The sequence below is a fragment of the Pangasianodon hypophthalmus genome, chromosome 17, assembly GCF_027358585.1.
Source record: "Pangasianodon hypophthalmus isolate fPanHyp1 chromosome 17, fPanHyp1.pri, whole genome shotgun sequence".
NCBI classification, from domain to species: Eukaryota; Metazoa; Chordata; class Actinopteri; order Siluriformes; family Pangasiidae; genus Pangasianodon; species Pangasianodon hypophthalmus.
The window spans coordinates 17,378,584-17,402,939 of record NC_069726.1 but is presented as its reverse complement, the minus strand read 5'-3'; the positions used below and the strand labels follow the sequence as shown (position 1 = coordinate 17,402,939).

The 24,356-nt window shown below is 38.4% G+C and overlaps 1 protein-coding gene and 1 long non-coding RNA gene across 3 annotated transcripts; one reads left to right on the top strand and one right to left on the bottom strand.

Annotated features, from left to right (window-relative positions):
- Positions 1 to 8: 8 nt before the first annotated feature.
- On the bottom strand, positions 9 to 22,199 carry snx30 (sorting nexin family member 30). The gene is made up of 9 exons (XM_026942595.3): positions 21,925 to 22,199; positions 14,247 to 14,435; positions 12,941 to 13,051; positions 12,485 to 12,643; positions 10,933 to 11,122; positions 10,059 to 10,258; positions 8,066 to 8,152; positions 6,548 to 6,700; positions 9 to 4,417 (listed from the first exon to the last, which is right to left on the bottom strand). The coding sequence occupies exons 1-9, from the start codon at positions 22,063 to 22,065 to the stop codon at positions 4,346 to 4,348; spliced, it is 1,302 nt and encodes a 433-aa protein (XP_026798396.1). The 5' UTR covers positions 22,066 to 22,199; the 3' UTR covers positions 9 to 4,345.
- Positions 22,192 to 24,111, top strand: LOC128320884 (uncharacterized). 2 transcript variants are annotated; one of them, XR_008304479.1, is made up of 2 exons: positions 22,192 to 23,282; positions 23,810 to 24,111. It is a non-coding gene; the product is annotated as an uncharacterized LOC128320884 (long non-coding RNA). The 2 variants fall into 2 exon arrangements; XR_008304480.1 differs by having other exon boundaries at positions 23,482 to 24,111.
- Positions 24,112 to 24,356: the final 245 nt, after the last annotated feature.

Sequence of the window (24,356 nt, the reverse complement as noted above, 5' to 3'; positions counted from 1 at the left end):
TATCCAAAAAGCATTAACACAATCCTTTTTAATTGGTCCAATATTTAAAATATGTTCGTTAAAGATATAGCTTCAAAACATCAATGTCATTTTCCTGCAATTGAAACATTGACAGTTACATTAATGTTACAGTAAACAAGTCACACAAAGGAAAATTATTGGAGAACTGAGGACTAAAAACCTTTTTGGTCTATAAATTATATTAATATTACAAAATATTCACTGCCATATTTAACTTCTCCCCCTCAGCCTCACATTGACTTTCTGAGTCTCTTAAACAGAAGCCAGTTTTACAAAGCAGTTTCATTTCAACATTACAAAAAAAAGTCAATTCAGACTGACAACGCTATTTACAATCAAACACACCTCAGCGGCTGCTTATTAGTACACATTGCCTTCTGACTCAAGCAAGAAAAAGAGTTTATAAAATAAAAAAAAAAAGAAAGCTTATGAAAGCTTGTTGCTCATGAAAACTGATGAATTTCTAATTTGCCCCATCCATAGTGATAAAAGATAAATTCAGTGGGTTGATTTACATAGGCCTAGTGTATTAATCACCAAATAAATTACTTTTTCACAAAGTCACACACAACTCGGTGTAGTGTAGCTGCCTTAATTATCACACAGATGCTTCACAGAACCTTTAGAGAGATTAAAAGAAAGCAGAAAGATTTGGTTACGAGTGGAAATTAAAACGTGGAGTATCTTTTGTATTGCACTAGAAAAACATGCACACACAGTCTGTGTCTCAGTTATTTTCATGTATAACAGTGATTTCAAATCCACTAATCAAACCATTCTTCGACTTTATGAGCTTAAAGGAAAATTCCACCTTGAACAGCTTGCATACGAATCGTTATAATTAACTTATGATCCTCAGCAGCGTCCAGGATTTATTTTTTTTATGAAATTCTGAGTTGCCTTTTTTTAGATTAATCATTCATCAACATGTTGGTCTATGTTCACTTTATTTAACAGTTTCCTACTTTACCCACAATGCAGTTTGTCTACCTGCTGATAGTGGTGCCAGTGGGATTTAGCCCTTGTTTCATCTCTACTTAACGACAGCGAAGTAGTGGCACTTTAGTTCTTTAGTCTGTTTAGCTCTCTCACCTCCTCGTCTGTACATTCTGCTCAAACAGATCAACTTCCAAAGCTTCAGCTTTTATTCTAATACCACCACACATAACACCAACACGCTTGTCATCTTGTAGATTGCTAACTAGCTGAGGCATAATTCAGCACAACTGCTTCATATAGCCGCATTGCATTCTGGAACTTCGAAACCAACATTTGTGGTCTCCACACCACTTAAAGCGAGTGAGCTAAAAAGCTCTTTCACTTTTGTTTGTAGGAGCTAAAACAGCAAAACCTGGCCATTATCGCTTGTGTTTGAGATGGTTGAAATTTTTTGCACCATTGTAACTGCACTAGCAATGTCTCCATGTGACGTCAGAGAAGCACAAGACCACTAACTTTTCACACAACTACAGCATCAACTAGCAAATTAGAGCCAGAATTGGTATGCATATCACAAATATTTCAATACAAACATATTCAATGTGTTTCAGGGTGGAGTTTTCCTTAAAGAGGTGTCCATATAGTAAAGTGGTAAACAACAGTATTATCATCCAGCAGATGGTGCCAAAGACGCAAGTTTCCAGCCATCATACAGCGGTTATTAACTTTAGGCAAATCTCGCCACATTATTAATGCTTAACCTACATCCTACCTGTGACACTGCAAATCTGGAATAATATTAACATAAGCACTCCTCTGAATGAAAAAAAAGAAAAAACAGACAGGATATAAGGTCTATAAAGCACTTTCCAATGAGATGAGTGCAATTTCTTAAGACAAATACATCAGAGAATTTTTTAGTTAACATTACAGCAGTCTAATTCTTCTCCATTGCACGTTATAATCTCAATTGCAGATCTGAAAAGAGAGAATTCGCTTTCCCTTAAAAATACACACAATAGAATAAGGATCCGTAAGAATCTATAACAACAGCAAAGCCTCTTTAGTTTTGGACAACAGCAGGCCTGTTAACAGCTGCATACAGCTACAAGAGAGACAAACACAGACCCAGTGGAGTACTGGGACATGACTGGCACGGCCTGTAGTTTAAACTGTGAATAACACATGCAGCTTATCAGAGGCTCAGTGGTGTGTAGCAGGGTGCGCAGAAACACTGTACACTGTCACCCTTCATACACCATGTTGAGACTGTCGTTAGACTGTTTGTAACAGTGAAGTGTAGTATGTATAAACTTTCTAGCTGGAGAATAATTCAAACTTTAAACAATGAATCTGTGTGTATTTAGTGATGGCAAATGTTTCCATAGACTGACACTGAGAAAGTCCTGTTCTCCAACATTACAAACGGTGGGCTTAAATGGAGTGCAGGTGTAATTTTTCAGTGACGCTTTACTTGTGTTTATAAGGCTACATGACAAGTGTATATAAATACATCATGGCAACTGACCTAAAGCAATATAAAGATTTATAAAGGCTTAATCAAATATGTAACAGCTGTCAAAAAACCTGTCTCTGTCCATTTTGATGTCCAGTTGACATAAGGTTGTCTTATGACCTGACATAAACATAGGGCAAAATTTATAAGTGCTTAATCCAATATGCAGCAACTTTTATAAAGTCTGCTTTGTCCGTTTGTCCAATTGACATAAGGTTGTGTTGTGACGTGCATTAGAACACCATGATAGATGACTATGTGCTTCGGAGAACTTCTGGTATCTCAAAATCACATATGTCTGCTCAGAAAGTGTCGTGAAGACTTTTTTGTTCATTCTGATGTCCCAACTGACATATGGTTGATCTATGAAGTGTTAGAACAGCGTGACAGATGACAGTAACTCAGTGAACTTTTGGCATGTTAGAGTCATATAAGTCAGTATGGAAAGTATCACATGACTTAGGGGTTATGACATAATAATTGAACTAAGCCCTTATGGCAATTTACACCTGTTTTAATAAGCCTTTATAAAGTTTAGGGTTATACCAACAATCTTGAAGTGCTTATGTACCTTTAAATCAACAAACATATTAAATAACTTAGGTGTTATGTCAACTTGACATAACAAGTGACCAAAATATTCAAAGCAACTTACTCCTGTGGAAATGTGCTTTATATATTTTTATGCAGGTTTATACTTGTTGTCTTGAATTGCTTATGTAGATGTCACGTAGCCCTATGAACACCATCCCTATGGGGAAGAATTATCAAGTTCTCTTTTCTGTCTCTTTCTCCAAAACAGCTTTATCTACAATAACAAAACACCAAATTATCTTAAAGTCCCAGGCTTCTAAACAATAACTCCTAGATCTCAAACACCTGCTTAGAAAAGTATATTAACACAACATGTTTAAATGCCAGAGCAAATCCTAATTAGTACTTATTAATATTAATACTGCCTAAATGAGTAGATTATGAACAAACAAAAAAAAATTCTAAGATCTACTGTTTCATGTCCTGCTGAAAAATGACATTGCTGTGAAAAGAAATTACTCCCCGAGTGGTCTGAATGCAGTTCATATTCATAGCAGCTTTCATTTGAAAGCTACCTTTAATTTAAACACAACAACCTGTGTGAAGCTGGGCCCAACAACCTGGAGTGATTATGAAAAGCATTTGAACATAAATATTTAATGAGGTCATGTAGGGCTGAGAAGACAACCTTCATTCAGAGTCATGAACCAAAACATAAATCACAAATATAATAAAGTGGACATGATCTCATGCCATTTCCCAGCATCAGATCCATAGTGTTCCTGAAATAACACAAAGAAAGAAACAAACAAAAACACATCAAACTTTGGTGAGAGGAATGTGGACGATCCTTGGCCTGTTGCTTCATGGTCACAACGCGCAGGACAACGACGACAATGAGGCAGCGATAAAAGGGAACCATGCTGAGGGCAAGCGGAATTTATAGAAAAAGAAAATCATTGGCAAATGGCAAGTGTCGCTTGCTGTACTTCTCTTTTTTTGTCCACAGTAGTTCAGAGGATAATTCCAGGTCATTCTGTGGTTTGTCTTGCTGTGCTTCAGTGGAACACAAAATTACATGTTCTTCCAGACCAGAGGGAAGGAGGAGGTGCTCAGATGGGATCTCATAAATAAAAAAAAAAAATAATTAAAAAAAAACACACACTTTACAAATCCGAATGCAACAAAATATAATACGGTCTTTGTGTAGCCCATCCTCTTGCTCCCCAGAACTGTTGGGTCCCCAGTGGCTAAAACACACGAGGACACGCCACCATGATCTCACACTGATCTCAGGAGGTCATGACCCTGAGAGCAGGGGATACATACACACACTCAGTTCGTCTCTGCTTTGGCTTCCTGTTTGTCCTGTAAGAGTGGAATGAGGGACTCCCATGCTGCAAGGCACTGCAGAGCAGACACAGAGCACAAGCAGCTGTTAACATCTGCCCATTCTACAGTCCAAACCTTTAAAAATAGGAAGTTTGTGGTTAAGCAGACAATGTTTTTTTTTGTATTTTATGCTAAGCAATCTTAACCTCAGCATTTTCATTACATGCCACAGAAAGCTTATGTTTTTTCTTCAGAGGCTATAAATAATAATGGGGAAACCATGCGAAAGAGCCCTTTGGAAAATGGTGCACAACAGAATCAACATCCATTACAGTGCCTTGCTAAAGATTTCCTCTGTTGGTGTTAATCTATCCAGACTCTATACAGTGCTGTTTATTATACATAGCTATAGCACAAATATCCATTTTCTTAAGACTTAGCAAAGTGCTCCTATACATTCTCAGTGAACTCTGAACAGTAACTTTGCTGATTTTACTGTTTTAACAAAGTCCAGCTCTGCCTGTTCAGCGCAGTGCTCTGTACTGTCCTCTTTGGCTGGTGTGTGTGGAATTTTGCAGAGCTGTGTCAGTGTTTGGCCCAGCTGTGGGGCTAAAAGGTGAAAGAACCACACTAAGCATAGCCAAGCTATTTCAGGACTACGATCAGTGCAGCTGATGACTGCTTTCGAGCTATTGTGTATACAGATGTGATGGATGTTTCCTGACACCACAGGCAGAGCAGTGAAACAAGCAGATTCTCAATCCTTGCGCTGAAAAGTACATGCAACTTGAAACTAAAAATTCTGATATCAGAAAAGGGATAGTTTGGTCAAATGTGAAATTTAAATAATTTTCCTTAAATTTATTCAAAATGTAGTCAATCAGTCAAAGTTTACATCTTCAGTGTGGTCTGGAACTATGACTAAAGGAAGGTTATAAGCTACAGTTTTGCATCTTGCATGTCTACAACACAATGTGGGAAAACACTGTGTGGGACAATACTGTGTGGGAAAACAAAACTTGCCTCAAAAACATTTGGCCTCATTTTTCAAAATTTTAATTAAGTTGTGTGTAAACGTTTTCATAGGCCAAACCACGGTTAAAAACTCCCACCAGATTTACAGAAGTTTCGGTACAACTGATTTTCTTCATACTGCATGTTGATAAATGCTGTTCAGCCATATATTACCAAGCTGATTTGTAATTAGCGATGGCCACAAAACTCCGTAAAACGCAAACTTCACAGACGTGAAAATGGCAAAATGATGACTAATCGATGAATCTCTCCAGTAAAGCTGCTCAGCCGCTGCAGCTCGTCTGCTACCGCACACACAGACTAATTATATCTCCTTTCATAGGGTGCCATTTCTTTTGTCCTAATTTAAAAGTAGTCTTATTGGTCTTACTGTATGGGTTTGTTTTGGATGGCTTTCTTTCAAGTCATTATTATGATATGAATTATGATATTATGAGTTTCACAGATTTTTCACTTAATTCTTGTGTGTAATAGAAATAAATATGTGATTTACATCTGATAAATAAGTGATTTACATTGACAGTGGAATCTGTATATAAAATGGCAGTAACTCGTGGCAATTATATGATTTGAAGCCTATCAATCGAGGTTCACATTTCTTGCTCCTGAAAACAATTTACGAATAAATTTGTTTGTTTATCGGTTGATAAATGAGGCCCATTGTTAGGCTCTGTAATAGAATTTATCTAAAAACCGTGTTTATTTGTCATTGTAAATCACCCAAATCTAATTTGAACTACATATCATCATTCAAATAACTTCTAACATACAATTTTGGCTTATAATTTGGAAATCTGAAAGCCACATATACAGACTAAGAATAAAAGTGATTCTGGTTTTATTACAGTTTAGAACAGCATTTTTATACGATGGTGAGTGCAACATAAACTAGCAGCTGGAAGAATATTTTTCTAGAGGAATTCTAGAGGAATTTAAAGGAATTAAAATTTTTATTTGACTCACCATTGTAGATAGTGGTGCCATAGAGTGACAGAAAAAAATATAATCAAATCTCATTGAGATTACGATCACTTTCAGGGCATAAGCTACAAGTATACAGACTTGGATTTCCTAATCCCCTACTTCTCTACCTTTCTTCTCCATTTTCCTTCATTCTGCCAGTCAGTCATCCACTCTCGCTTGTATTCTCTCTGTGTCTCTGTCCTTTACCTTTTCATAGTACTGGATGTTTTTGTCCGCCATGCCGGTCAGCAGCTGTCTGAAATCCTGCCGCTTGTTGTTCTGCCAGCGCTCCCAGTCAGCCTTCAGGTCGGCGTTGAAGCACTCCACCCGGTCCTGGCACTTCTCCACGTCTGTGGGTACCTACAAGAGGACACAGAGAACATTCTTCTCTACAGCAAATATCAACCTGTTTGATTCTGCAGAAACTTCTGGTTGCTGGCTTCTTGCCATCATGCAGCAAATATTTTCCATATTTCATTTCAATACTTTTAAGATGTAAATACTGACAGTGAAACAGATGAGCAAAGTTATCATGTTCTTGTACACACAAAAAACAGCTAATAAATACATTAGGGTCCAAATATAACTGCGTGGTTTCTGATAAATGATCTTTATAAATGAACACTCACTACACAGGAATACATTACTAAAAACCAAGACTAATCAATTTAACAGGCAGTCCTTAAAATTTTATTATATCTACTATTATATCTATAACTTATACTATTACATTAATATCACAATATACAGTAAAAACATCATGATACACTTTTCTGAGTCTGTAATATCAGAAGCCACTTCTTTCATAACTTCATTGGTACAAAACTGACTGAACATTAAAACATATTTTGGCTTCAGTTGTGTTATTTCCCCTGTTGTTCCTTGTTAAACAACAAGTTTTTCCTAATGTGGCTCGACTAGTTTGCTGGCACATTTAGCAAAACATCTATGCAATATGTATTTTGATGCCTTCAAGCATTGCAATGTGAAATTTTTGCCTTTTTGCACTGTTGCATTCTCTATTCTGATTGGTCAGAAGGGGTTGATTAATTTTCTATAACAGCAGATCTCACAATAGTGGCAACTGTAAGGTTTATACTGCAATGGACTCATTCTAATCATTATTATAATTTGTGAGTAATTTTTTTCTATGGTGAGATTTTCTGTAAGTAGACTTTAATGTTCATGGAAGGAGTCAGTGTCAGTGTTTTGTAATAGTCAGAGGTAAAGCTGCAACTTAAAAATTTTCCAACATGGGACTATCCTCAGGACAGAGGGCTTTGTGGTTTCTCTGTGATATGACAAGCGGCACTTTTTATCTTGACTTAAAAACTGTTTAAAAAAAAAAAAAAAAAAAAACATAGAGGATGGAGAGGGAATGACTGTTTATAGCTGCTGTGACATGTGATAACAGGAACTAACTTGTTTCATTGATTAAAAATAACTATAAACAGAAAAAAGTATCACATCATTTAATAAATAAAAAATTGTTAACATTGGCAAATTGCTGTGGTGTAAGAGGAATAAAACTCTTCAGGATGTGCTGTTATTGAAAAATAATCAGCTTCAGGGTGGTTATTTCTTACATGTCATCTACCCCTGCTAAATATCCTGTTCTGACACCATTTGTTTCAACTGTTACAATATCATATATTCCATAGAACTGGTGTTATTTTTGCCCCGAATAGTGACATACATTATGATTAAAAAAAAAAAGATACTTACTGTTGTCCTCTTTTCCTCACGGAATGCTACAGCCTCCAGTTTCGCCTCATACTCAGCCTGGACTTGGTCCCTCTTCTTTAAAACATTCTGCAAATTGAGAGTAACAACGTGATTGAAACATTGTGTATAAACTTCACAAACCACCTGCCAACTGTCCATAAATTAGGTTATAAAACCAAGATGCCATTATACTCTGAGTCATAGCTGTCTGAAATTAGTTCACAGCTCAGCGTTTGGCATCACTGCTCTTGCACACAGTGAGGCAGCTCCAATATGGAAGCTACTAAAACAGCTTTGCATAAATGCTGGCCTGAAGTGCTTGAGAACTCTAGGGAGAAGAATGATGGCCCTGGAGATTGGAAAAGTTAACAACAAGCAGTCAGCACCAGAGAAGAGCTGAGTCTCCTGGTCGTCTCATCAGACCACTGTCAACTGAAGGATATAAGCATTTTCCTCCTTCTTGAAAACTGAAGCTGTTTTTACTGTTGACTCTGCAATATAATCACTGCTGCAAGGCAATAATTCACCATTTAATAAAGCCAGAATATCTTGTCATGAGATCAGTCCTACAGTATTTCCTGTTCCTGGGCAGTTTACATTTTTATGGCCAATCTTCATTAAAATGATATTAACCACATTTTCTCTATCGTGTTATTTTTTCTCCAAGCAGAGATGCTCCATAAAAAAGCATACATCATTAAGTTTCACAGATAGTTCCTATTATATTACCATATTATATGCAGTTATGTTTTATACAAAAACACAACTTTAGGGTGAGTGTGTGGCTTGTGAAAATTGCATCCTCAATTCTTTCTTGTGTAATACTTCCTTTCTCTTTCTCAGGCTCTTGCACAAATGGAAAGCGGATGCTTCATCATCTGCTGATGTTCAGATTTTTATGATATGCATGTATGTAGGTGACTGGAGGCATTGCAGAAGGTTCAATAGCAGAGGTCAAGGAAGCTGAGCCGTGTGAAATCTGACAGAAATCTAACAGGTCTTGGCAATATGCAGCGATTCCATGACAAACCATGTGACAGAGGTTACAAGCTCTGCAGCTATACTGTTATTTACCCTACTTTCACATTAGCAACTGATAAAAGCTTGACAACTACTTGTTTTCTATGTACAGTGACAAGCAACAAAGTGCCAGTACGACAACTGAATTGAGATTTTCTCAATTCTATGCAAATTATGAACAAGTCCAAATGACTGTGCTCAGTAATGGCCCAGAGAGATCCTGTGGTAAGTGTGGCCCAACAGATCTTCACTTCCCCACTCACAAATTTAGTTCCTACCTGCATGTACTTCTCATTTACTGTTTGACATACAAAAACAGAAGAAAAATTTATAACCATGGTTTCATATTGCCCTGTCATATATGACCTCTCATTAAACATGTAGCGATATTATGAAGAATAATAAAGCTTGGAACTTGGAAAAAAAATACCAGGCAACATTTTTCCAATCAACTGTGTAATTTATGTGAGCATGTGCCCAATATAGCCTCAGACTCCTGTACTTGGCTGACAGGAGCAGAATCTGATGTGGACTTCTGCTGTTGCAGCCCATCTGCCTTAAGGTTCGACGTGTTATGCATTCTGAGATGCTTTTCTGCTCAGCACGGCTGTAAAGAGTGGTTACTTGAGTTACTGTAGCCTTCCTGTCAGCTTGAACCAGTCTGGACATTCTCCTTTGACCTCTCTCCTCTTAGCATAGACAGTCTAGGAGACAGGTTTCCATTTGGATACACATTTTTGTTCACCATGCACACTTTATTAGGATTTGTGAGCCAAGAAAAACATAGGTCAAATTTGTTGGCTCAGACCAAGCCCCTGAAAACCTCCCTATTTTAATCCCAACATTCTCCGACACTCTCACTACCATCTGGCTGCTCTTCAAAGACAGTGGAAGGTCCACTAACACTTACACACTCCTGAACTAACATCATTACCCACAAGACCACACATAAAAATTATGGCAGGCAGTCTACCTTCATGGACTCAATGTAGAGGACGTATTCTCGCAGGACAGGCAGGAAGTCATCACTCATGTCCTCTGTGAGTTCCTCCAGAGCGCTGCAGCAGTTAGCCACGCAGCCTGCCACGCCGTCCAGCGGCTCCTGGAGCTCCTGCTCGGAGGAGGCCCATGAGGAATAGAGCGGCCCGTACTCTCTCAGCTCCACCAAGTACTCTATAGAGAAACATGCACAGTAGGAATGCTACTTAAACTGGGTTTTATTTTGCATTGTATAGTCTCATTAAAGGAGCCATCTGTCATTTTTAGAGCCCTCTGCTGTCTAAGATGCAAATTGCAGCTGGAATTAGAACACTGTCAAATCTTTGCTGTCCCGCTGGTTGCCTTTTAAAGAAAGGGGGCAGAGCTGAGCGACACTGTCCGAGCTGGGGGAGTAACTCTTTTCTGGGACAGAAAATGTAAACAGAAGCCTGATATGATCCAAATAGCTATAAGCAATTGTAGAGCGAAACTGTGACGCACAATTCTTCTAAGGAGTCTTTGAAATTGTGTAATTATTACTAGTCTAGAAAGACTTTGAAACACTTTTGCAGTCCTACTTAGTCCTACTGAACTAAGTGTAAGGTGATGATATTATCAGTATACTCAGTACATTTAAAAACCTGACTGGTCCATTGTTCCTCACAGAAACAAATAACTGACTGGATGTTAAAATCTAGTTTTAAACTGAAGTATTTTAAGAGAATTTTCAGGCTTGAGCATCTAAGATAGCATGAATGCATTCACTTTCACTACTTACTGCTGCTATTAAGTCATTTCAAATTAAAATCTGGAATGCCAGTGTTTTCTAATTGGGATCGGAGAAAGAAAGTGGTCATTGTAGCCCTTACCTGACTGCTCTTTGATGATCCTCTGTGCTATCCTGTCAATGGTGCCCAGCTTCTGCGTGAACAGGTCCAGATAGTCGCCCATTGTGGCAAACTCCATCGGCCGTGCTCTCAGCTTGTAGCCACCCGTCACATACTTCACAGACTCACCCATCTTGGACAGCAGAGCCAGCCCTTGCCTTTTATTCAAATCCTATAACACAAGCATAAAACAGCTAATACCGAACATCCATTCAACATACTTAGTACTGTTTGACTTTACAGTTGTAGAAAAGTAATCATTCATCGTTCCACTATCCGATACTCTTATGAGTCTGGCTCTTCTCAAATGTCCTAATGAGCAAGACAATGTCTACTGTTAAAAACACTACACACAAATTAGTTGAATTAAACTAACAGAGAGAAACTCCAGGTGTCTTGCTTGGACCTGTTTTGAAAGCTTGTGAACTCTATGACACACTTGCAATGCTTTTGAGTTGCATGACATGTCTTGTTAATAACTGCTGCTGGCCATCTTTGAAAGGTTTATAAGAATGATTCCAAAATGGATTTTTTTGTCACAGGATCAGTAATAAAACAGGCAATAGTGTTTTGACAAATGACACTAGTGGCTTTTGTATACGAATGTACAGCCACAAACCACATCATCATGACAAAATTCATTACTAATAATGAGCCCTAAACAGCTGCAGCTAAAGAGCTACTTTAGCAGAGCTGTTTTATGAGTTAATCACAAAGCTATAATATGTGACTATCTTACTACCTGTGTGCCTTTTCCACTGTGTCTGCAGGGATCCTCAAGTTAAATGTAATATGGCTTTTTCAATATAATTTAAAATGTGTAATATGTAAAAAACAGAATCTTCACATCATTAAAGTGTCTTGGTCTAAACAGCTTTAATCAGCAAAAATCTCTGTTGATTTTCAGACATGTGACGTGTCTGTGTATGCTTGCTCAACAGCATATATAATATTCGCCTCACCATCTTAGGAATGTTTATAGCATAAAATCTATGACCACGTAAATTTAAATTAAATGTCACTCATTAATCATCTAATGAAATATGCAGCAATGACCGATATAACCTTTGGGCCAGTAGAACACTTCCCTGCCATAAAAAATTAATTTAGTCTCACTTCGAAAGCTTTGATTAAAGACAACCACAGTCACGTCAAGGAAATGGAAAATGTGACCCATTAGCATCCTTGAGAGACTAACAAACAAAACCGATGTGGTTAAAAAGTCAGGTATAAAGTGGAGTGAAAACTCTCTTGTCAGGACACCAAGGCAAATGCAAAGGAACGCAAATTGCTGTAGTACTGGTGTGTCAAGTTTTTTTTTTTTTATTCATTTCTCTGCCGATAAACTTGCACGTCAAACAATGAGTTATTGTGAATTAGAACCTGAAGCTGCTACTTTGTCTGATCCCTCGTTTACACGTTTTTGGAGCATTGAATGCAGAAAACACGATATAAAATGTGAAAACTGTTTTCTCAGTCTCATGGTAAGTGCCATGGTCAGAACACTGGGACACACACACACACGTTCACTAACCTTGGCAGACAGGAAAACATTGAAGTGCTCGTTGAAGGAAAGGACAGGGTGATCAGCGACCCGTTTCAGGAACTTATCTAGAGCTTTTCTTCTAGTCTCGACAAATTCCTCTGAAAAACGATCCACCACTCCTTTCATCACAAATTTCTCAGGTAGAGGCTTTGGAGACAACAGTATAAACACACAAAGAGAATGAAAAAGACAAAGGTTAAAGTCAGCCAAAACCTGAGATTTTCAGCCCCTGTACACTTAAATTTATTACCGCCTGGAATTAACATGTTTTATCAAGTTTAGGGCTAACATCTTCCCAGCTGAAAATAATACCCATAATCTGCTATTTGAGGTTTTTTTGGTGCAAGTTCCAAAATCACAAAAATGAAATAAGCTTCACTTGGGTTAATACGCTGTGCTGGCTGGTAGATTGATTAAATAACTTATATTTGACGCTCTACCTACTGGAATAAGGTGGGTTGGCTGGCTGTCCTCTAGCTTGTTCCTCAGCCAGTCAAAGTCCTGGTAGCGTCGCCGCACTGAATATTCAGGGAGGTCAAACTCTGTTCTGGTAGTCTATGGATTAAAAATAAGAGCTGATGAGATATTACTGAGAGAAAAGGAAAGGTTGTGAAATTATTCTTCTCTAATTTACAACCACGAACAGTCAGTGGATTTACAAGAACACTGACAAGATTATCACCCCCCCCCCCCCCCCCCCCCCAACACACACACACACACACACACACACACACACACACACACACACACACACACACAAAACCCCAATTTTCTACCTAATTTTAGTCTCTTAATTTTCTACATTTGCACAAAAAACTTCCCTAGAAGCATTACACGGCATTAATAATTACTTACCCGTCAAGCACCTCTATGTAAAGGACAATGGTGCATCAGTGATGTTTAGTTTAGCATCAATGTCAGGTTTGTGAGACACTTAAACCAGTTTCTTTACAAAAGCAGAAGCACTCAAGAGCTCGAAGTGTTTCTATTTTCTCTCTCTGCATTAGGAGAGCTTTATATAAATAATCTGTAATGGAGACATAATGCAGCAGTTATCCATTAACCATGGCACTATTTCCACTACCACTAAAGATTAGTGTCTTGTAGAACAGAAAGCAAGCAATCATGCAGGGAAGATGAATTCACTGCTAATAGTTTGCCACCTGTAGATTTTTTTTATTTTCTCTTCCTGAAATTACCAACAGGATGAAAACAAGCTTTGTACTGAAAAGTCTTTCATAGACTATTGAATAAAAAGTGGTCCAAGCACCAGGATCTATAATTGCTAGCATATTCCAGCTCAGTGACTCAGCTTAACTTAGAGTTTATCTGGTTGCAGTGATATTTCATATTCGTGTTAAACCATGTTCACTGTTTTGTGTTCAGGGCTTGGAAATTCCTGTGGCTGGCAGAACACCTGATATTACGCCATTTCTATTAGCACCTGTGTGGCAGGCATGGTCACATGCTTTGTCTCGTCCTAGTGACAAAGTGAAAAGAAGGTTAAACAAGAACCTGCTTCAGCGAGCACAATGTCACGTAAGGAGATTGACAGAGCTGTAGAAAAATACAACTACCATCGATAACAAAATACATTTATAGAATGAGACTGAATATTACCACTGATAAATGAACTGACATAATAAAAAAGTACTGTAATAGTTATATTCTTTATTCAATCCACAAAAGACGACAGACTTAAATTTACTCATTTCGACCCAATTATTGATATCACATTTGAGCCACTAACCTTAGTAGACACTCTGTATGTGATGTACGTCTCCATGGCAGACACGTGTTTCTTCGGATCGTCCACAGTCACGAAGAGATCCCGCATCTCTCCATCCAGGTCGTCATCCAGTTGCAGGCGATTTAGCAGAGAGGACGAAGAGGCCGGGCTGGACGTGTCCACTGCATTGCCATTGGGGAGACTCAAGTCCTAAAATGCAGCAAAAATGGTGATTACAAATGGTGATTGATGCTGATGAACAGACGTGACCTATAATAACCATATTATATTAAAAAATACAGGGTGTCCCAAATGTCTCCATGCATAGGGGACTGTGTATGCCAGCACCACACCGGTTATGCCTTCGTCGGTGGATGTTTGTGGACGTCCAGTTCTCGGTTGGTCCGGAACACTTCCAGTCTTTTTGAATTTGTTAATAAAGTTTGGCAACATCGAGTCGTGTGTGATGTGCTTGCCATTTTTCCTGTTAAAGTCCACTGCAATCTTGCGACAGCATCCCGATCCAGCCACGAGAATGATTTCAATACATTCTTCTTTTGTCAAAGGCATTCTTAAAGGCTATCTGAAAAAATATATATATAATATAAAATAAGTACGAAAAATTTTGGAAGACATTTTGCTAAAAAATTTTAATTTCCCCTACATATGGAGACAGTTGGGACACCCTGTATATATTCTGGGCAAAGAGGATATCATACCAAACGTTTGTCTGCCATGGAGACCACAGATTTTTTTAACACATTTGCTTGTATTGAGAAAAGAACAGAAAAATTCCATGCAAAACCCTTGCTTCTGTGGATGATCTCTCTAGAATTTGTACATACTGTAGGAACTACTGCTGTAATCATAAAGACTGTCCTCTGCTTATCCCTGGACTCTTATTCACAATATGTTCACAGCCAGTGCACGTACTGATATACTGATCTGATACTTTACTGAAATCCTGAATCAATAGCAGATCGGATTTGAACTGATCCAGTGATGCATTTAATGCCATGAATGCGTGTTAAGTTGACTAAACACAACCACTCCCCAGCTTACTTACTGCATATGTCAGTACCAGTCTGTATTGGATATCAGCATTGTATAGGATCAGTGCATCCTTAAAATTTACAACTGCCTTTGACTAAAGGACTCACGAAAATTGACAATACAGGAGTCTTGTCTAAACTGGGCCAACAACTGTGCTTTGACTAAATAAGTTTTCTGTTCTCTTCTCAGTCCATGGTAATTCTTATTCAAATTTATATTTAAAAAAATGCTGAAGTATTCCTTTAAGAACACATAAATCACTTCTGTCTGTCTGAATCAGGCTTTAGGTCACACTGCTCAGAATATAACTGACAATTTTTAATATGCATCATTAACCACAACGTTTGTGTTAATGATACTATGGAGTAAGTGAATGAGACGTGACGCAGTCAGTCTACAGTCTATAGCCCTGTCCCAGATGGTGTACTACACCCTGTGGTCCTCCTCCAAATCAACACTTTGGCAGCAGCATCAAAGTGCGGACCTACAGTACACAAGAGCTCAAGAGCTTGAGGATATAAAAGCAAGCATTTGGGACACTCCTCAAGACATCATCATATTCCTGAACGTTCGGCACGGTGCTTTCACGATAGCTCACTAGAGTTACAAACTCAGTGTTATTACCCCCTCAAATGTCTGTGAGGATAGTTTCTATGAGCTCCGAATGAGAAATAAATAGAAATAATTGGCGTATATGTGATGCTTGATAAAAACTTAATTTTAATTTTCCATTCAATAAAATTCAGATAATGTATTCTACACTGGCCTTGTAAAAGGGTATTTTAAAGGTGTATAGAAGGCTCTTGTGAGCAACCTTTAGAAAACCAAATTGAGAAATGAGACACTCTATAGGCTCACAGACCTCGGGGGCATGTTCAAACAAGGACTGAAAGACCGTTAATGTGCCATGTGGGACTTGGGGGGGAGGGGACAACTCTGTATGTAAGACAGCCACAGTTAGCTTGGATTGGAGTCACCTTGATGCTCACACACTGAAACCGCAATGGATCTGGGGCGCAACTAAACAGAGCGCACAGCCCAAACCAAAAATCCAAAACATTTCCTAGATGTACAAACAGTGTTAAGAGTATGATTTATTGAGATGTTAACCATAATAGGTCTAGAAAACAAGAAAGCTTCTGGTTTGAAAGAAGTCCTTTGAGACATTACACGTCTCTGGATTGTATCAAATTTCTGTCAGTCTGGGATAACAGCAGGGCAGTGTGTGTGTTGCAGGTGTTCTATGAAAAGGTGTGTGTGTGTTTCACGGTTAGGGATGAGAGACACAGCATAAAAACACTACTCTGGCAGGGGTGGACAAATCACTAGCCCGGGACAACAAGACAGCCTACGGACAAGTAGGCTACCAGTTAAGCTTTTTTTTTTTCTTCTCAGGTTCAACAATAAGAAAAAAAGCTTTTATTTGATATGTATATTTAAGCAAAACTTGCTTCATGGTGACACACCGTTTGCCTGATGCACACACAGACATACACACACACACAGACACACACTTGTCAGATTAATTATGAATGACCTACGACATTTTTGGAATCAGGAACACACAGGTATGTGTAAACACCAACAAAATTGAACAAAATATGTGCCGCGTAAAGCGTATAGCTTTACATATATGCTAGCACAAGACCCAGGCCCCGCCCACATGTATGGAAATATTTTTGTTTTTTACCCCTTGGTTTTCAAAAAAAATCCCATCCACATGAACAGCAGTTTTGAAAGTATCTCCAATCACCCACGCTGGTGTTGGATCCACCAGAGTGGTGGATTTAGGAGCAATACATGGGCATCAGACAACTTGTTTGTGTCTGTATGAACATAGTTACCTAGCTCTCCCTATGTTATTACATGATGTTAGCAGCAAGGTTCATATAAAACACTTCTAAAAAATACTCTATCTTGCTTAATGCCACTGTGTGTGAGGTGTAGCTCTTCAATAACGCAGCGTTAAATTCCACATCACTAACTCTCCTAATTGCTATAAATTTGACCAAATCAGTATACTGTAGAAAGGAAATTTCACTGAAGACAAACTGAGACCTGGAAAAACTTGTGTGTCTTGAAGCAAAGGAAAAAGTTGCTGCAAACACACATTTTTCTAGCCAACATCCTCATTTTGAATCTGGTACTTTTGGAAATGGTGACAGCATTTTCCTGACTGCGTGCCCACATGCACTGAAACGAATTTTCAAGCATTAACACCGTCCAGCTGCGGATCTGTACAAGCCGCGGTGCAACAAGATGGAAGTGAAACTTACTATCAAACCAATTAAATCTGAGATGAAATCTCATATTTTGTCTTGAACAGGAAGTCAGCTGTGAGACCTTCATGTCTGATCTCTATACGAAAACCACTTATTTTACCCAAAAAGCAGAGCGAGGTCCGGAACAGCAGCATTTTGGAAAGAACGCTGACTTCTGAGCGCCAGGCAATTCAACACGTACAGTCTGTCTGCAAACGCACTTCTGATTTCAAAACCATGTATTCAGAGTTTGTTTTGAATATTCTACATGACTAATGAACTAAAACCATGTGTACAGTCTTCACCAGGAAGTAAGACAGGCCGAGATGAGCAACTCATGGTTTACTCCTTCCTCATGAGTGACCGAGCAGAAAATGTGCTGATAGAGAAAAAGCACCAGGTCAAAGTCTTGGGATGTGGCTTTATGCTTCATTTACCTGGGAAAATAATACGGCATAGAGTGTGGCTCGCATTCATCTCAATGTCATCAACTAGTGATGGAGCTGTACAGTGGAAGGAAGACTGCCCGGTCTACGGATCTACTTGAAGGGCGTAAGGAATACAATACTTCCAGGCGTGCAGTTAAAAGAACATAATGAACGACAGTGTAGTGTGATGCGGCCTGACATAAAGCGGAGTTACAGCACATCCATTAGTGTTTTATTCTTCTTATACCATGGCAAGTCGCAAAGGACCACAATTTTTTATTTGGCAAATAACATGTCATACTTTTTTCCAGGTATAGTTCTGTTCTATGTTGTGGAACATCCAAAATAAGTCAGCTCCTGTTATATAACTTACGTACACCAGCCTCTCATCACCCATCAAACTTGATCTTCTTCTCAATGTCATAGTGCAACTAACCAAGCTTGCTGTCCAAAGATACTGAGACAGCACAGACTAACTGATGTATGCCTTACGAAAATGCAGTCATGTCTTTGAAAGACTAACTATTTTAAAAAAACTGACAAAATATCTGCAGGTAGGTTTGAATTTAAACTCTCTAAAGTGAGATACAAATAAAACTGCTTTGTTATAACTTTCCAGGAACAATGTTGAGAGAATAATGATGACACAGCAAAAATATACAGCATGTCTTCCGATCTATAATAACTCACAATGCTGGTTCTATTGTCTGTGTCCGGATGACAGAATATCGCTAATTCAGCAGTGTTTTAGCCATCCACAGCAGCTCATCCACAGTCACGGGAGGATCTTGAAAGATGAATCTTCATCTTTGTTCCAAATGACACACAATCAACAACAGGCTCTAAAAGCAGCCAATTATGGCCACGAGATGAACACAGGCCTGTTGTCACTGTTCATCTGTATACCATATATGTCAAAACAGCAAATTTATCTCTCATGTCAGAATGTGGCCTCAAAACATGATTTAAACCAATGTTACTGTTAGTAATATTGTACATGTAAAGTCCATTTTTACACTGTGCTATGTCAGCAGTCTTTCAAGTTTATTACTTGTCACGCTACGGGATGATCACAGTGTGATACTACATCATGTGCTCATCATGTCAGATTATATAATGAAGATTCTCTAACCATAGACCTGTGCTTAAAGAAAATTACTATGTTCTATCATATTTCAAAGTGAGCTTGAGATAATAAGGATGTTTATCTAGCCATTAACATGGTTTGTTTATGTTTCTCCATCACCACTACTGTATTCATAGCTGTCCCGTGAGTTCTGTCTCATCTGTTGTAGCAGCAGTCACTCAGCTTTTCATGGTTGTGTTTAGTCACAATGGCACCTACAGTGAGCACGTGGCTAAGACCACTTCTCAACTCAAAACCAAAGAATTCTTTTAAAATGTGTGATTTTCGTCTGTAACAGCAAAATTGGGCTGAAAATTGAAAGCGTAAACTCAGCTTAGTAATAATAATAATAATAATAATAATAATAATCATCATCTTTATTTATGTAATACCTTTCATACAAAAAGCAGTTCAAACTGCTTTACAAAATGACAGTTATAGAAAACAGTAAAAGAACAAACTGCAAAGGATATAGCATTTAATACAAGAAAAGCTTAAATGCAGATGTGGTGAACTGGTTCAGTCTGAAGTCCATAAACTCAATGCGTCACTCATCATTTAAAGGCCATTGATTTTAGAGATCTAAATTTAGCAGCCTGAATATAGAGGAAGACTATATCATTAGTGGCACTGGGGAGATGCAGCCCCTGTACTTCAATCCTATATAGTATATACTGTATATACACTATATGACTTAATATAGCCTAGTTTGTAGACACGTGACCATCACACCCACATGCGCCTTTGAACATCTCATTCCAGATTTAGTCCCCTCTTTGCTGTTATAATAACCTCCACTCTTCTGGGAAGGCTTTCCACTAGCTTTTAGAGTGTGGCTGTGGGGATTTTACCATTCAGCCACAAGAGCATTAGTGAGTTTGGGCAATGATGACTGGTGAGGTGGCCTGGGATGCAGCCAGTGTTTCAAATTATCTCAAAGGTGTTCAGTGGGGTTGAGGTCAGGGCTCTGTGCAGGACACTCGAGTTCTTCCACTCCAACTTTGGCAAACCATGTCTTTGTGGGGCTTGATTTGTGCACAGAAGCATTGTCATGATGGTTTGGATTCCTTAGTTCCAGTGAAGGGAAAGTGTAATAGTACAGCATACAAAGACATCTTATACAATTATGTGCTTCCAACTTTGTAGTAACAGTTTGGGGAAGACTGACATATGGGTGTGATGGTCCACAAACCTTAGGCCATATAGTGTACACATACATAAATACATGCATACAGACTTGCTACATACGCATACTACAACTCTGCAGAACCTTGATATTAAAGGGTTTTTTCCTATGTTACCTGATATTAGTTGTTTTCAATTATCTTGTTAATACTATACATCTCACTACTTCACAGCTGAACCCAGTGACGGATGATCGTGATATTACATGGGAGAGCAAAAATCTAATATCAGTCATATTAGGTGAAATGAAATTATTAGGGTGAATATTAGCAATGAATTATATCACAAGGTCTCATAAATGGCATAATGAGAATGGTGTGAAAACTATTTTACACACACCCATACACACCCACACACACCCATACACACCCACACAAAGCAGACAGGTAGTCAGATTTCTTTCAAGTTTGTAATGCTCTAATGTTCATGCTGTGTTTCTTCTGAACACCAAACACAGTAAACAGAAAATTGTAATCCTTCCGTACAAAAACCAAAAAAACGTACTAAACTGTCATTTGTCCTTCTGTGTAAACTGGACAATATGTGTTTTTAGTCTGTCTACTTTCAGTTCATGTTCCTGTTTTCAGGATTAAAAGGAACATAGATTAAATAATCCACCTTGTTCACATTCACTACACCCACGACTGTATTTCACATGCACCTTCTCAAGCACCGCTGACGACGTGTCTGCGGAGCGGGCTGAAAAACATCAGCCCAAAATCAGCCTCAGCTACACTTCTTCAAACCCTTCCGTTATTCTTCTTAGTGGTGATGCTATGCCTGGTTGCACTAATGTCCAAAATAATCACCATGGTTGTGTAGATGCCAAAAGCAAAACCTTCTACTGATGTCTTTTCCTCTGTGACAGATGAGGGATTTGCCCTGCCATCCCACTTGAACCAGCTGACTCAAGCACAGCACTGGAAACACTACGATTATATTACAGATGTTGGCTTTTAAACCCTTGAAGACTCAAAGTCTTACCATAGGTTTGCACTTGGTGTACACTAGGGCTTTGAGATTCATTTGGGACACGACAGCAGCAGCAGTCCTGCTTATGGTCACATGTTGTTGTTTTTTTTTTTTTAAAGCATGGCTGCCAACACAGATAACCTACACTGTGTAAAACAAACTTCTAAACAAAAGCTCATTCCAAGTCTAAAAAGCAATTTGACTCTTCATGTCATGTGAGTATAGGATAAAAGCATTATAAACTCCAAACTGCACTTACTACTGATCTAAACTGATTCTGATCCTGATCCTAACCATGAAATCCTCTCTCTGTAATGTTTACTGATAAACAAGCTGTTTGTTTTCAGGTTGTTTATCAATAAACATTACTGACAAGGGCTTTCATGTTAAGGATCAGGATCAGTTTAGATCAGTAGTAAGTGCAGTTTGGAGTTTATAATGCTTTTCCCAGATCAGTCAGTGGGTGAACACAGGAAACAAATCCACAAGGGTGGAGAAGAGTGAAAATGCAAAGCAGAATGTAAAGAGTCGGTTGATAAATCAGGTTAAGAATAAACGCTCATGAAGCTCACACACTCTCTCACACACACACACACACACACACACACAAAAGCTTCCAGTCTGCTGTGTGTACAGGACAGGACAGGGCTCCCTGTACGGATGGAGCTGCTCACCTTGTGGCCGAGGCTGCTGCTGGTGTTGGCTGCATCTGGGCTGGGTGTGAGGACGGACTCCTCGGCTGATAGCGGGTGGCAGATGTCCTGGATAGATTTCTGGCCCGACGAGGGCAGACATTTCGGGGTGCCGGCACTCATTGTGCTAGCGAAAGATAAAACGCGCCGCGAAATCACTTTATCTTTGCCCCCTCAGGTGGTTGGAAAATCTGGGAACAGCACGTAAACCCGAGTGGCAAACATCTGTCAGCTGACTGGCAACGCGCATTTCCGGAAGTCCACCACGCACAACCGGAAATAAAAAAAAATTAGAGGAAAAAAAATTAAACGCGTTACGTAATTAATTACATAATTAAACATTGCGAAGTTATTATCTATTTATTAAGGATTAGATTCCTATTATTTTTATCGATGTCTGATTTACAAGCGAAAAAATATATATTTGGAAAGATTTGTTTATGGTAACGCGCACGCGAGAGAAGAGAGTGAACTGGACATCAACCTTTTTCTCAGCGGTTGCCAGATTTGTGCAAAAACAGCACCTGTGTAACAAAAACACCTCACTAACGCAATACACCTCTAAGAAGAACAACAAGAAGAAGAAAAACACATTAATAAGATCAGTCAATAATGATGTTATACAATACTTTAATTTTCCGACATTTTTACTTTTTGCTACTTACAAAAACATAGAAGCCAATAGACTCCATTTCTAAACTATATCAGTGTCTTGGTGAAAGGAGGAAAGATTGCCTTATGTATGATTTGTCTTTCATATTTTTCTCCATTTTCCTTCCATAGCTTCCTCTCCTCTTATACTGCCACAAATTCTCAGTCAGACTGAGGTTTGGCCTTTGACTGCACTATTCGAACACATTCAGACTCCTGGTTTTGACCCACTCCAGTGTACTTTCACAGCACGTTTAGGCTCATTGTCCTGTTGAAAGGCGAACCTCTGGGTGTAAAATATTTTTTTATAGGTTTGCCCCATTTTTTTCCCACCCATCCTGCCCTTTCACCAGTTGCTCAGTTCCGTCTGATGAAGAGCATCCCTACAACATGATGCTACCGCCACCATGCTTCACTGTCGGCATGGTGTTTTCAGGGTGATGTGAAGTGTTGGGGTTCCAACAAACGCACAGCTTTGTGCCAAGGCCAAGAAGGCACATTTTGGTCTCATCAGACACTTCTTCATAGTGTGTGTGCTTTGTCCAGTCGCGAGCATTGGGACTTTTATTTTGAAGAGAATACGAGTACTTTTATGATCGCTGTAGGAGTTTGCAGACGTTGTTCGTCTTGTGGATAGCTCACCATCCAGTGTTTAGTGAGGACGGTTCATGCAATGCCAGTCGTTTAGGGTGAGTATCTATAAAAATGTTTTTACAAATATTTATTAAAATTCATGTTTTTTCAGTGTTCTATTGAGATTTATAACAATTTGGGAGAATTATTAGAGCACGTTTTATTTATAATGCACTTAATGTAGCCTATTAATATTGGCCATGTTAAAAAATAATAATAGTATCTAAAATATTAAATTAAAATTCTATATTTTAGCACTACAGCTCATCTGGGGACTTTATTCATGATTCATTGCATTACACAGCAACTGAACAATGCTGGCCACGTGGAGGAGATGACCACGTGGTTGGATTAATAACTTTCTCTTGATGACTTTGTTTGCTGAAACAGACTGAAAAGTGACTGACCCAATGATTAGACTCACTACCCATCTGACCCTGTTTATGGGAAGGATTATTTACTCTAGTATGAGGGTCCAGTCTATAAAATCACCTCAGTGTGTTTTTGTGATAACCAGAGCCTGAAGTTTTCATCCCACATATAACCTGTTCTCTTTTTTGTTTTTTGTATTTTTTTTTTTTAGGAGGAATCTGATGAAGACAAACAAGCCTTGGGATTTTCAGGCATCAACAGACATTCGGGCATTTCAAATGTTATTGTGTGGCAGTTTAACTAATTAAAATACTTTTTGGGGGGATATGTGTGTATATATTTGTTAGACAGGGTGTGTTATCTGCATCACATGAAAATATGACTTGCAAAAGTAACTTTTAAAAGTAAAAAGTTTACTTTCAAAAGTAAAATTTAACTTCTTTTAATGTTTAAATCTTATTAAAAATGGATCTGTGTCAAGTGAAATAAAAATTGGAAGTTTCCACAACTGAGTCTGAATTTTGCATTAATAGAATAACTGTTTAAAAAAAAATAGTTCCCCTTAAAACAACAGTAAAAATGGATAAACATATGGGTGGTGTTTGAGTATTACTGTATAAAGGAATAGGTTGGCACATCCAGCTAACAGTTTTATGGTTAATGGTATGTCAGTGCACATAAAATATGTCAAAATATAAATTAGAAAAAATGTTTTGTACAAACTATTAATGACTAATTTTGTTAGATTGTTGTTTTGT